Genomic DNA, 12,742 nt, shown 5'->3' with positions numbered 1-12,742 from the left:
TGTGCCTCTACACTGGTGTGTGTGCCTCTACACTGGTGTGTGCCTTCTTAACCCCAGCTCACAGTCAGAGTGTCGTTTGTGATGCACGCGTCGCATTTCCCCGGCAGACGCGCAGTCTGTGTCCTGACCCCTCGTTCTCAGCCTGGGTCCCCCGGCTCCTGCAGACCCTCCCCGGGCTCTGGGCGTGCTCAGAGCCTGCAGCAGGCGGGCTCCTCCCGCCCTACGTGCATTTCTACCGCGGGCACTGACCGGGCGAGGACGGCCGCCCGCTGCGCCCACTGGGGGAGGTGGCTGTAGCCAGGGTCACGGTTATCACCAGGTGAGATCGAGAGGACTCGGCATGCACTGCAGTGGGCTGCTTCGCCCGCAGCTGCAGACCCCCGCCCACGAGCGTCAGGAACTGCTCGGCACTGCGGACCGACCTGCGGGGGCACAAGCGGGCTCTGAGGGGCCGGGGGTGGTCGGGGAGGGCCCGCCTGCACGGACGCCTCTGACATGAGCCCCGTGTACCCAGCTCGAGAGCAGTGCGTCTTAGACAGAAGTAAACAAGAAATCCACCGTTTCACTTTATGAGGTCTGTTGACTTATCGCGCCTCTCATTGCTTTTCCCTGAAGTAATCAGCTGTTTTTGAACCAAATGGAGCTTCCCAATCTTCTTGACATCAAGCCTACTTGAATTTATGCTGCCCTCAAGGACTCCGAGATTTTAGAATATTTTGTCTATCAAACCCAATTTCATCAAATTTATGAAATGCAAACTTAATTTACTTTCTTCTTTTAATTGATGAGATAAGCAGACTTCTGATCTGCAGGAGAAAATGTTTTGATCACGACATCTAACTGATCATGTCAGTTATCATGTCATAACTGATCATGACATCAGTTAAAAGCTGGCAGTTTGGGTTAGCTCGCGTAAACTTATGGTCAGAGGCGCGACTTCCTTTAGGCTTTTTCAAATGTTAGAAATGACTCACAGCACATATATGTGTGTGGCCGAGTCCCTCTGCTGTCCACTTGAAACGATCACAACACAGTTAACTGGCTATACACCAATACAAAATAGCTTTTTTAAAAAAAAAAGAAATAGTCTGAAGACCCTTCCTCCACTGACTTTGAGACCCCAGAATGGGTGGCATGACCTTGACCCTTCGTGCCTTCTCCTCTACGTGGGTCAATCAGGTGACCCCTGCCCGGAGCAAACCTGATTCCTGAACGTGAGTTTAAGAACATGGAGCTCTGGAGGAGAAGCTAATTCCTTGGTGTATTCAGTAAAATTCTGATATGCCAAGGGACCCAAGGATACCGGTGCCTAACCAAGGGGCCTCTGGAGGGTCCTGGGGCTTCTGCACACCTGTCCCTCAGCTGAGCCTCGGGGATAACGCCTGTCCCACCATCTCTTAAATAAGATATTTTAAAGCACCATCTAATTTGTCTTCATTATGACTTAAAATGTCGTTTCTAAAGGAAATTGAAAGCGGAGAACTGCACCCTGGGCAAATAAACACAGTGAGCCCTCTCTCGGGCAGAGCACCGAGTCCAACGCTCCGCCTGGTTCTTCGTGGGGTCCCCTCGAAGCTCCTGCCGCTCGCAGAGCTCAGCGCCAGGTCACTCACTGGTAGGTCAGCCCGCAGACCGCCTTCCTTCCTTGCTGGGTCGGCAGCACCTGTCGCTTCACCCCAGATGCCACTCGACAGCTGTCGTTAGCCAGAAGGTCAAAAATGTCATTATTGTAAACTTCCACTATGGAAACGTCCACCTCCGGGCTCCTTGATGGATCTTCTGAGATAAGCCTGGAGGAGGGGTGAGACACACAAACCATCAGAGGAGCGTAGAGAACGCCGGGGAGACAGTGGTTACAGAATGACTTCCAACATGCTGCAGCCAGAGGCCGAGAAACGGGCTGCAAAACTCAGGATTCAGGAGCACTGGGCGGCGTCTCACTGGCCATGCAGGAAGAAGGGAACATCCTCTTTAAGCTACAGAGAAAATGACTGTCTTGGGAACACAGTTATTTTATCTGAGTTGTATCTAAATCAATGCTTTCTGCCCTCAAACTCTAAATACACTGTAAAGATGCTTGAAGAGCCCACAGTCTTGACCCAGAAGTCACCACGCCCAAGCTGAGTCCCACACAGAAGCCCAAAACAGGCTTTGAGCTCTGGTCCAGCAACCAGGCTTGTTTATTTTAAAATCTGTTCCATTTCAGGAAGCTTGAGTCCATGGTGTTGGGTGAATCCCCCTCCTACAGCGCCTTTCAACTAAGCCTTCCCCACGACCTTTCTAAAATCCACTGAGACACTAAAGAAAACCACCACACACCCTATTTTGTTTCAAGCTTTAAAGTACTACATGCAGACTGCAGATCAATTTAAAAGCAAAGACAAGACACACTTAGAGCAAAACCTCACGGTCCCGCCCCAGGAAGCAGTGACCACTGCGCCCGCTCCCTCCCTGCCCCACAATCTCCCTGCTCCGTCCCTTTGACCTAACGCCCCACACCACCTGGTCACCAAGGACCAGGCCGTCTCCTTGAGGCATGACCGTGTCCCTGGCGCTGGCCCGGGAAAGCCAGTCTGATTCTGACCGTGCTTCTCTTGTCGTAAAGACACTCTGAGCCCCGGCCTGGGCGAGTCCCACATAAGCACTGCTCGGAGAGCTTTGCATCCGCATCCATGAGACGTCTAACCAGGCATAGCCTCGTCTAAAGACAAACAGCTACAGAGATCAAAAAGAAGAACGTGAGCTAAGCTGTCTCGTGAAAGTAATCGCTGGCAAAGAGTTCTAGATATCTGGATAGTTCTCAGCACTGGGTTTTCCTGAGAAAACTCTAAGTGAATGTCTGAAAAGTGAAAAACCAAGGGGAGCTAAGCTAGAGACTGTGCGTCCCTCCTGACACGTCAGGAAAAACACACTTGGCTCCATCTCTCTGAGGGTGAGACGTCTCACCTCTACAGTACGCAGGAGCTCACGGAGACGATGCTCTTCTGTTTGATTATTTGATTTGTTTAATCCATGGATTCACCTGTCCCACAAGAATTACTCAATTGGTGGCAAATTTCTGCAAACAATGTCAACAGGTAGTCCTCAGTCTTGGCTTTGAAGAAACAAAGTGCTTAGTAGGCAAATGACTCCAACAGAGCGTGACATGCTTTATATAAAATACGCATAGGCTTCCTGAGACGGCACCGCGAGGCGGTCGCAGGGCCCAGAGGCGGTGGAGAGAGGCAGCGACCCGGCCCACAAGCGGCCTTCCAGGCCTCCCGGCTCTGTGTTCCGCGTGGCGGTTCCCGCACATGTGCCCTGGGTCCTGACCGCTTCCGTTCCATTGTGGGCTGAATGTGCTCACTTGCACGGTTCGTATTCCCTGTGGCCCCAGCGGTGACTGTGCCTGTTAGCCGCTCAGTCGTGCCTGCCTGTTTGAGACCCCATGGACTGTAGCCTGCCAGGCTCTCTGTCCATGGGATTCTCCAGGCAAGAACACTGGAGTGGGTTGCTATTCCATCCTCCAGGGGGATCTTCCCGACCCTGGGATCGAACCTGTGTCTCCTTCATTGCAGCCAGATTCTTTACCACCAAGCCACCGGGCAAGCCGCAGCGGTGCCTAGCAGGTAGAAAGGTGAAAGTGAAAGTCGCTCAGTCGTGTCCGACTCTTTGCGACCCAGTGGATTATACAGTCCATGGAATTCTCCAGGCCAGAACACTGGAGTGGGTATCCTTTCCCTTCTCCAGGGGATCTTCCCCACCCAGGGATCGAACCCAGGTCTCCCGCACTGCAGGCAGATTCCTTACCAGCTGAGCCCCAGGGAAGCCCAGCAGCTAGAAAAGCCTTGCAAATGCCTTTGCTGAGAAGGTGGCTGAGCTCAATGTGGAGGGTTGTGGGGGCCGCAGCTGGTTCCCAAGGAAGCAGGGTGGGGGGCGGCATCGAAGGAAGAAAGAATCCACCCTGGACTTTATTGAAAATGCCGGGGACAGTTTCCTTTGGTCCAGTCTGCAGTTCCAGAGTAATCATTTTAGGGCAAGAGGTCGTGTAAACGCCCTCTGACACCGACGCCCGAGGTTGTGGTGGTTTTGTGCTAGGTTTGGCCTCAGGCCCAGACTCACCCGCCAACACGGCTGCACGCATTCCTTCCCAGGGTTTGTCCACTTCTGATCAGAAATCGAAGGGGTAGAAACCTGCCCACATCTGGACCATTAGTCCTATGTTTGCAAGCGATGGCAGTGAGCCCTCAGGGGGGGCGGGGGTGGTGAGCTGTGCCCATGGCTGCCACTTGGAAGAAGAGTCAGCGTTGAGTTGGAAGGCTCTGACTCATTTCACTCCCAAGACTCGAAACGTGAAAATCCCGCTCTAGAAGCAGGTGATTTAAATGCTCGTCGACGAGAGGCCACCATCGAGCAAAGCTGTGTGTCCTGTCTCTGGAGACGCTGACTGTCCGAGCGTTATCTGAACAGCCTCGCTCCGGCGTTTCCAGGCTGCCGTCCTGCCCTGGGCCCTCAGCCTCTGCTTGCCACCCTCAGGAACGAGCTCCTCGACTTGTCAAGGGAGCACTGCCTACGTTGGACTTGCGGGTCATCGTGTGTCTGCAAGTCCAGCTTCGGCCTGGACCAGACCTGCGATCAGGCACATGGCTCACACTAGGATTCGGTGAAGGCAAACTCAGGGGAATGCCGTCGGCCCGTGTCCCCGCCAGTCAGGGCTCTGCCGGCCCCCTGGGGCCCTGCGCGATAGGACGGCGGGGCGCGAGGCTCCCACTCTCCCGGCCCTGTCTCTGGCATGAGCTCATTCAATCGTCTCCTCTGTTTCTGGGCCTTGAAGGCAGGATGGGCAGGGAGGCATCACCAGTCGATGGTTTGAGGCCTGCCGCAGCCACGCTGTCTCCACGGGTCTGGACGGTTGTCTTAGCAACACAGGTGCAGCCGCTTCAAATGTGGGCAGGGGAGTCGGGGGCTTCTTCCCTAGAGGCTGCCGGTCTGCCTGCCCTCCCACCCACTCCCCACATCTCCGAGTCCCTCTCCCAGGATGCCCAGGAGAGCCACGTGGTCCTGCCTGGCTCTCACATGGTGACACCTGGCTTCCAGCCAGCTGCCCGCTGCAGGTCCCTGGGGAGGGACCAGGAGACTCCCTGGGCAGCGCCGAGGCCTCAGTCTCTTGAACTAGAAAGAAACACTTCACGTGGTCTGCGTCCCCAGAAGGAGGCCTTTGCCCTTGAACAGTGAGCCCTGTGTCTGCGAGAGCAGCTCTGCCGTTCACAGATGTCCTGCCCTCGGAGCTCAGGCCTGGCCATCGCCTGCCCGGGCTGATGAAACAGTGTAGGGCCCCCGAGCTGGACTGGGTCCCCAGGCTTCCCTGTGTGCTCGAGGGCCACATCCCACGGAGACCTGCAGGACGCTTGTGATAGCTGCGGCTCCCCAATGCTGACAGTCTGACCTCCTAGGAATCGGTCTCATCCTGAAAATCTCAAGGGACAAGTGGAGAAAGAGAACGACCAAAAACTGGGAAATATTTTACCAAGGTTTCTTTTCAGAAAGGGTTAGCAGAAGCGAATTAACAAATGCATCTTTTCTGTGCACTGATAATGAAAGAATATTGGTTCCAAGAGGCACCAAACATCAGGCTTTTTTGGGAGTTACGTTTCGCCCTGATTTTCAGACACTGAAGGCTGACTCAAGGAGATAGGGAGACAAAACCTGAGCTCCAGGGGTCGGGAGCTCAGAGAGGGGCACCGGGCACGCGGCTCCCTGCTGCGGGAGACGCCTTCCTCCTGGGACTGATGGCTTCCCTGGAAACTTAGGGCGCACGCGCAGAGTGCACCCGCGGCTCAGAGAAAACGCACGGAAGCGAGGCCCCGCGGCGCACACGGGGCTCCCGGGGCAGGAGGTCACGATGTGCAGGAGACGTCGGACACGGTCTCAGCCCCGGAGCCCTGCCCCCTGGGCCGCTGGGGCCAGCGTTCCCGGTTTCTCCTTGGAGCAACGGTCGGGGCAACCCCGTGACAGCGCGGAGGATGTGGCTCCGGGACCCCCGCGCCCTAGCGGGACGGGAGCCTCTTCCGTCGCCCGCGAAGAGGATCCGCGTGTCTGCCTCCCCGGCGGGGGGCAAGGCGAGACCACGGGGCTCCCTCTGCCCCCTCAGCGGCAGAACGGGAGCCCCACCTCCGCCCTGCCCCCGACACAAGAAGCTGTCCAACTGGGGAGCCCTTGGAGAAGCGTTGCCTTACTTGGAACAGTCAGCATGTCAGCATTATGGATAGACTCGCAGCGTCGGTGGTGGAAACGCAGGTTCTGACCCTGTCCTAAGGGAAGACGGGCGTGGCTTCCCGTCTCAGGCCCAGGTCTGCCGCATCCCGCCCAGGTCCTCGCCGCCTGTCCAGTACCTGAAGAGCTCTGCAGCTGCCCTGGGGATGATGCCCGTGTCACCGCGGGGTTCCGACGGCAGGGCCGGCTCCTCCTGGCAATGCGGGCCCAGCATGGTGAAGCTCTTCCCGCTTCCCGTCTGCCCGTAAGCCATGATGCAGACATTGTACCTGAAATGCAAGCCGGACTTCAGGGCAGAAAGACACGCCGAGGGCCTGGCGCCTGACCAGACTCTGAGAAGGGTGTTCGCGTGAGTGATTCCCTCTGAATCCTGCTCCCTGAAAAGCCCGCCCTGCGTTTAACTACACCTGTCTTCGGCATAACCCGCCCCTGTGGCTGTCTGGGTGCACACGGATGGTCATATCCGTGTTCACACACACACGCATCTCAGGACACCTGTGTCTCGTAGGGAGCTCTGCAGTCCCTCATGGGAGACCACGAGGAGACCATAGCCGACCCGAGGAGTCCTTCCTGAGCCAGGCCCTCCTCCCAGATTCCACTCATTCCAGCATCTGGAGTCGCCTGAAGTAAGTTCATCTTCATAGAATCAGGCTAACTAGAACGCACGCGGAAGTCTACGTATTTGCTTTTAAAGTCTTAAAAATGTTTTTCCCGTTACGTTTTTAAAGATGATTTTATTTGTCTGTTTTTGGCCCTGCCGGGTCTGCACTGCTGCTCGGGCTCTTCTCTGGGGTGGGTGAGGGGGGTGGCGGTGAGCAGGGGCCTCCCTGGGTGTGGAGCCCCGGCTCCTCCTGGGGCAGCTTCTTGAGCAGCGCGCGGGCTCAGGACGCGTGGGCTCTAGGACTTGTGGCCCCACGCTTAGTTGCTCTGAGGCTCCTGAGACCTTCCCGGAGCAGGAATTGAACCCGTGTCCCCTGCATCGGCAGGCGGACCCTTTATCACCGAGCCACCAGGGCAGCCCCCAGTCACGCAGGGCTCCCCACAGGGCTGCCTCCAGGTGAGCAAGCTCGTGAGGTGTTCTTACACCTTGGGGCCCTCTTAGCCAGACTGTGCCGAGCCGCTCGGGGCCCAGCCGGCCTGCCCCGCAGTCCTGGTTGGGGCTACTTTAGCACGGCTTGCTTCACAGGAGACGAGGACCATGAAGGAGCTCAACAGCTTCTTCCACCTCTGCTGTTAGCCCAGAAGGTCAGTGAGAAGAGGGGAAGCATCTGAAGGAATATTTGAAGTAAGTCTGCGGTGTAGCTTTACACGCGTGGCTGCGGAGGTGCGGGGGGCCTGGCTTGGCTGAAGCTGAGCCCAGACTCCCATCCACCTCCCGGGGGAGGAGACCCCAAAGGCAGGCCCCACGCTCGGAGGTTCTGATCCCGCTGCTCAACTCTGCTCAGAGCCCTCCCCTCCTCCGGCCAGACAAGGGCCGCGGCTCCGGTTAAGTGACGCTGAAGAGTGTTCTGACAGGTCCACGCATTGAACAGTGATCCAGGAAGCCCTCTTCCTCCAAGGGCAACTGTTCCCTCAATCGAAAAGACGACAGCAACCAAATGCGAGGGCAAAAACCCATCGAGGGCCTCTCCGCCATCACCCTGCGTTTCTCTTCTCCCAGAACCGAGACGACTCTAGGCATTTGTAACAAACCCCCCCCCCCCGCCCGGCATCCCACCTCTCACACCTTCCCTGAGAGATGCGCGTGCTTGGGGGTGGGGTGGGGTGGGGAGGGGAGTGCCTTTGCCGGGACAGACAGGCATCTACAGCGACCCTCCAGACCACTGAGGAACAGAGAGAGGGGAGACACAGCCCAGGACTCGACGTGCGCATCTGTTTCATATTTACGACAGGCAGAGACCATGTTAACCACGATGGCATTTTTTATTTCTGGAATCTGCTTACTTGAAAGATGCCTACTTAGGAAAAAAAGAAAGAGAGAGAGAAAGATTCTCCTATCGTTTTCAACAGAAGAGCTCTTTTTGTTAGATGGACAGAAAAATCCCAGGGCTCCAGCGGGTGGGCCAGGTAGGCGTGAGCAGTGGGCGACACGTGCTTCTGTGCTGACCTGACTGTTGGGGTCACTGGCCTCCCCACACCCCCTGAGGTCAGAGGCGGCCGCACTGTGGCTGGGTCCAACCCTGCCATTACAGTCCCCATTTCACTGGTGCTGGGCAAGCACAAATATGCCTTCTTCTGGATGCTTGATGTCAACTTCCACATCAACCCCAGATTCTTCTAAATGCCCCGAAGTGGAAAGTCTTGCTCTACTTGCTCTACTCAGCTAAGCTGAGAGAGCTATCCACGGCGCTATGGAAAAGTGACCTTTGTCCCTAGGTCATGGCTACTGCCTTGGGAGCCAGCAGCAGAGCCCATGGGGAGAGGCTCCTTCCCACTGGGACAAGCCCCTCGATTTGCTGTCAGCCTTCTTAACAGACTTTACAGAAGGGCTGAAATGTACAAAGAATCCCGGAGAGAAGGCAGCTGCCCTCTCAGTCTGAAGACGACACGTGACTTGAGGGGAGGATCGTCAGTGTTCCTGCCTGGAGGATCCCGTGGGCAGAGGAGCCTGGCAGACTACGGGGCACAGGGTCTCAAAGAGTGGGACCCGACTGAGCATGTACACTCTGCACACAACATAACGGGGTGATCATCGGGACCCAAGGCACCCGTGTTCCTTTACCAGTTACTCCTCAAATCATGTCTCCCCCTCCTCCCGGGAAAAGGCCGTGGATGCCGGGCCATGGGTCTGCTCTACGTGCACAAAATACTCGGACACTAACGCGACACCCTCGTCTGTAGCAGGGATGAAATCTACTTCCATTGACCTCCCACTGCGATAGTCGACCTCGGAAATGTCTGTACTCACCCGTCCAAGAAGGTCGTAAGAAGGGGACACACATCCTCAAACACCGCTCTCTGAGATTCTGCTGGGCCGTAAACTCTGAGAGGCAAAGGGGACACGATGCATTATGGGAAGAAAATATAAAAAGTAAAGTAAGTGTGAGTCAGTCAGTCATGTCCGACTCTCTGTGACCCCGTGGACTGTAGCCCACCAGGCTCCTCTGTCCGTGGGATTCTCCAGGCAAGAATCCTGGAGTCAGTTGCCATTTCCTTCTCCAGGGATCTTCCCAACCCAGGGATCGAACCTGGGTCTCCTGCATTGCAGGCAGATTCTTTACCATCTGAGCCACTAGGGAAGCCTGAGCTTTATTGTCCAAATGCAGAAACCTGAGAAAAATATCCTTGCATACTTCTCACACAGTCAACAGTCTTTTTTTTTTTTTAGCAATAAAAGATTAATTTTATTACTTTTCAAGCTAACAGAGGTTAAAGAAGAATGAAAATTGCTTCCTCTGTTATAAAAATGTAATAAGCATAAACAAAGTTATAAATGCTTGCAAAGCAGAAAGAAAAGGCAAGCAAGAAAAAAGAATATCATATAATTATCCCAAAACTAAATTAGTTCCACTTAAGTGGGTCCAACAACAAGGATGTAAAAATCATACTATGGCAATATTTGATATGTAATACTTAATTTTTATGTTCACGCTCTTAAAAATGTTTTCCTGGGCCTCAGGTTGGTTCAGCCGAACGTTAAGACACAAAATGGGATTGGAATGCTGCCTATGACAAGGCAATCCAGGGCGGTTATGTATTTATCAACATGTACAAATAAACCAAAGTAGGAAGTGACTTCCAGAAACCGTGGTTCACTGCACAGCATTGAACAAGATGGGAACAACGCCGGCGGGGAGAGGCAGGGCCAGCGCCCAGAGCTGACGAGCCATGGTGAGTCGTGTGTGAACCGAGCGTGCTTGGATTTTAAGCTTCATTTTCTGAAACACGGGTTTTTATTTAGCTGGAACCAAAGCTTTCTCTTCTTTCACTTTCAAACTGTGTCCTAATGCCCAGTGGAGCCGGTTCATCTCTAGAAGCAGGCCTGGTTGTCCACCTGAGGGGCCTTCCTTATGAAATGCTGCTCGCTGAGCACAACGAGGACGTTTACAGCAGTGGACTGTCTGAGCTCTTACTTAACTTGTCACCCCAAAATCCCACCGAATAACAAAAGCAGGAAGAACAGCGAATGAGTCCAGTCTGTGCAGCGCCGGCTCCAACAGTCACCCACCTCCTGACCTCATCTGAACCCCCGCCTGGCGCCCTCTGCAGCCAACTCAGCTCCAGCTCGTCCATAAATGCTCACTACCTACCTCCAAGGGATGATGACGCTTCAATAAGTCATCACAGTGTTACCACTGTCACACTTTTAAAAATTAACACTAATTCCTTAACGTCATCCAAGAAGAGGGCAGTATACACATTTCTCCAGTGTTCTGAGAAGTGTTTTTCCCATCAGTTTTTAAATATCCTCGCAGCTGGCCGAATGCCTTCAGATGTTCATGGGTAGCAAACTCTTTCTGAATGGGAAACATTTTAGGCTCCATGCACATATTATTTAAAGAGACCCTGGAGTCTTTCTCACCAAGGAGGAAAGGCCTCTCACAGGCCTGCTGCCTGCTCTGCTACTCAACATAGTACTGAGCCCTGTCAGCCAACTCAGGGACCCTCAGATCGCTGAGCAGAAGGACATGCTGACTCTGCTCAAGCAGAAGGACATGCTGACTCTGCTCAGAGCTAATTCAGCCAGACATCCCAGCAATCCGAAGCTGAATGATGAGACAGTTACCAAATCAACAAGAGGGTTTAGTAAAGTAGCAAGTGGTGCGATTGCAAAAACCAACAGCATTCAGGCTTACTAACTAAACGAGCTCCCAGGTACAACGGGAGAAAGATGGTACACGAGATAGGAAAACGAAAATTTAAAAACCCTAGGCAGGAATTTGAAAAGAAAGAACACCATGAACCACCCCTGAAAGACACTAATTCCACCCGAATGAGCGAGCAGGCATTCGGCGCTGTGCCCTTGGCTGTGAAGTCTCACCGCGAAGATGTCCCCACCTCACCCGGTCCACTAGGCCCCGTCCCGACTGGGTAACGAGGTCCACGTAAGAAATCAGACCGTGCAAGTACCAGAGCCTGTGGGGGCACTCCTGTGTGACCCAGGAGGCTCCCAACTATGACTGTGGTAAAGGGAGGAAAAGACCTGTTATGAGGCTGAAAGATACCAGACGCAAGGAAAAAGATACAAATGACTAACTGAGAGAAATAGAGGCAACTTAATCACAGACAGAAGGTTGATTTCCCTAATATATAAAGTGCCCCTAAAAACAGAGAAGAGCAAATTTAGAGTATAATAGAGCATTCCTTAAACTTCTAATCAATTCCTTACATTGGAAATCCTTTCTATACTTTCATAGGAAAACACCTAGAGACAGGAAGACTTTGCAGAAACACATCAGAGTCATATGAAGGACGTCCGACCTGACCCCAAGGGGCACAGGGAGATGCCGTTTCTCCCCACGGCCAGCAGCCAACCTGGGGCCCACACGGGCCGGGACGCGGAGGGCCAGGACAGGCAGGTTGAGCGGGGGGCGGAACGCAGGCCGGGGCCGGGGGGACCCTTTTCTGCTCCCGGCTCTGCCCGGTCCGCTGGCTGTGGAGGCCCAGGGCCTGCGCCTCTGCCCGCCCCGCCCTCCCCTGAGCTGGACCCTGGCCGCGGGGACAGGCCTAGCCTCACCCGCTCCGTGGGCCCCCATACAGCATCTTGCCCATAACGGGCTCAGTCAACGCTGGAACGGCTACACATAGGAATTACTACAAATATGTGGGCAGACACATCACAGCATGAAGACACACACACGACAGACAAACGCAGCCCAGAGGCCTCCAGCTGCCTGCGGCACAATTATCCTCAAAACAATAAGAGTGACCGATTTTTCCCACTGATGTTGGGTCAGTTCCTGTCACTTTAAAAATAATATTTTGCTGTACTCTGGAGAGACCACTTTCTTCTGACCGTGAGTCCATTGACAGTTTCCTGAAAGGCAAGGCATGTGCTTTCTCCTGCTGCATTTGTTTTCAAAAAGGAGTTAAGTGGGGCTTCCCTAGTGGTCCAGCGGCTAAGACCCTGCATCCCCAGCGCGGGTTCCATCCTGGGTCAGGGAACTAACTTTCGCAAGCTGCGTGCCTCAGTGAAGACCAAGGACCCCATGTGCTGCACGAAAGCCCAGCACAGCCAAATAAAGAAATAACTGGACGTGACCCTGGAGCCAAAAGCAGCTGCGTCTGTGCCCTCCCACTGCCCTGGGTCAGGAGCCAGGCGGGGCTGTGGCTTCCCGGTGGCTGATCCCAAGGATGGCATTGTGCCTGCGTGCTCCCGGGGTCTAAACACCCGAGGAGCCCTGAGCAGACAGCACAGGGACACCCACCCTGAGGGCCCCTAACCTCTGAGCAGAGAGCACAGGGACCACCCTGAGGGCCCCTCAGCCCTGAGCAGAGAGCACGGGGACCACCCTGAGAGCCCCTCACCCCTAAGCAGAGAGCACGGGGT

The 12,742-nt window shown here is 54.6% G+C and overlaps 1 protein-coding gene across 1 annotated transcript in view; it reads right to left on the bottom strand.

The window, feature by feature from the left end:
• Positions 1 to 232: 232 nt before the first annotated feature.
• Positions 233 to 12,742, bottom strand: part of KIF25 (kinesin family member 25) — a 15,937-nt gene continuing 3,427 nt past the window's right edge. Inside the window, exons 3-6 of the mRNA XM_040238763.1 lie at positions 9,161 to 9,235; positions 6,372 to 6,521; positions 1,614 to 1,790; positions 233 to 422 (exon numbers count right to left, since the gene is read on the bottom strand). Coding sequence (XP_040094697.1) covers positions 233 to 422; positions 1,614 to 1,790; positions 6,372 to 6,521; positions 9,161 to 9,235 — 592 coding nt within the window. The remainder of the gene's footprint in view (positions 423 to 1,613; positions 1,791 to 6,371; positions 6,522 to 9,160; positions 9,236 to 12,742) is intronic.

The sequence above is a fragment of the Oryx dammah genome, unplaced genomic scaffold (assembly GCF_014754425.2).
Source record: "Oryx dammah isolate SB20612 unplaced genomic scaffold, SCBI_Odam_1.1 HiC_scaffold_4, whole genome shotgun sequence".
Lineage (NCBI taxonomy): Eukaryota > Metazoa > Chordata > Mammalia > Artiodactyla > Bovidae > Oryx > Oryx dammah.
Note: the sequence above shows the minus strand (reverse complement) of the source record. Positions and strands in the feature narration are given on the sequence as shown.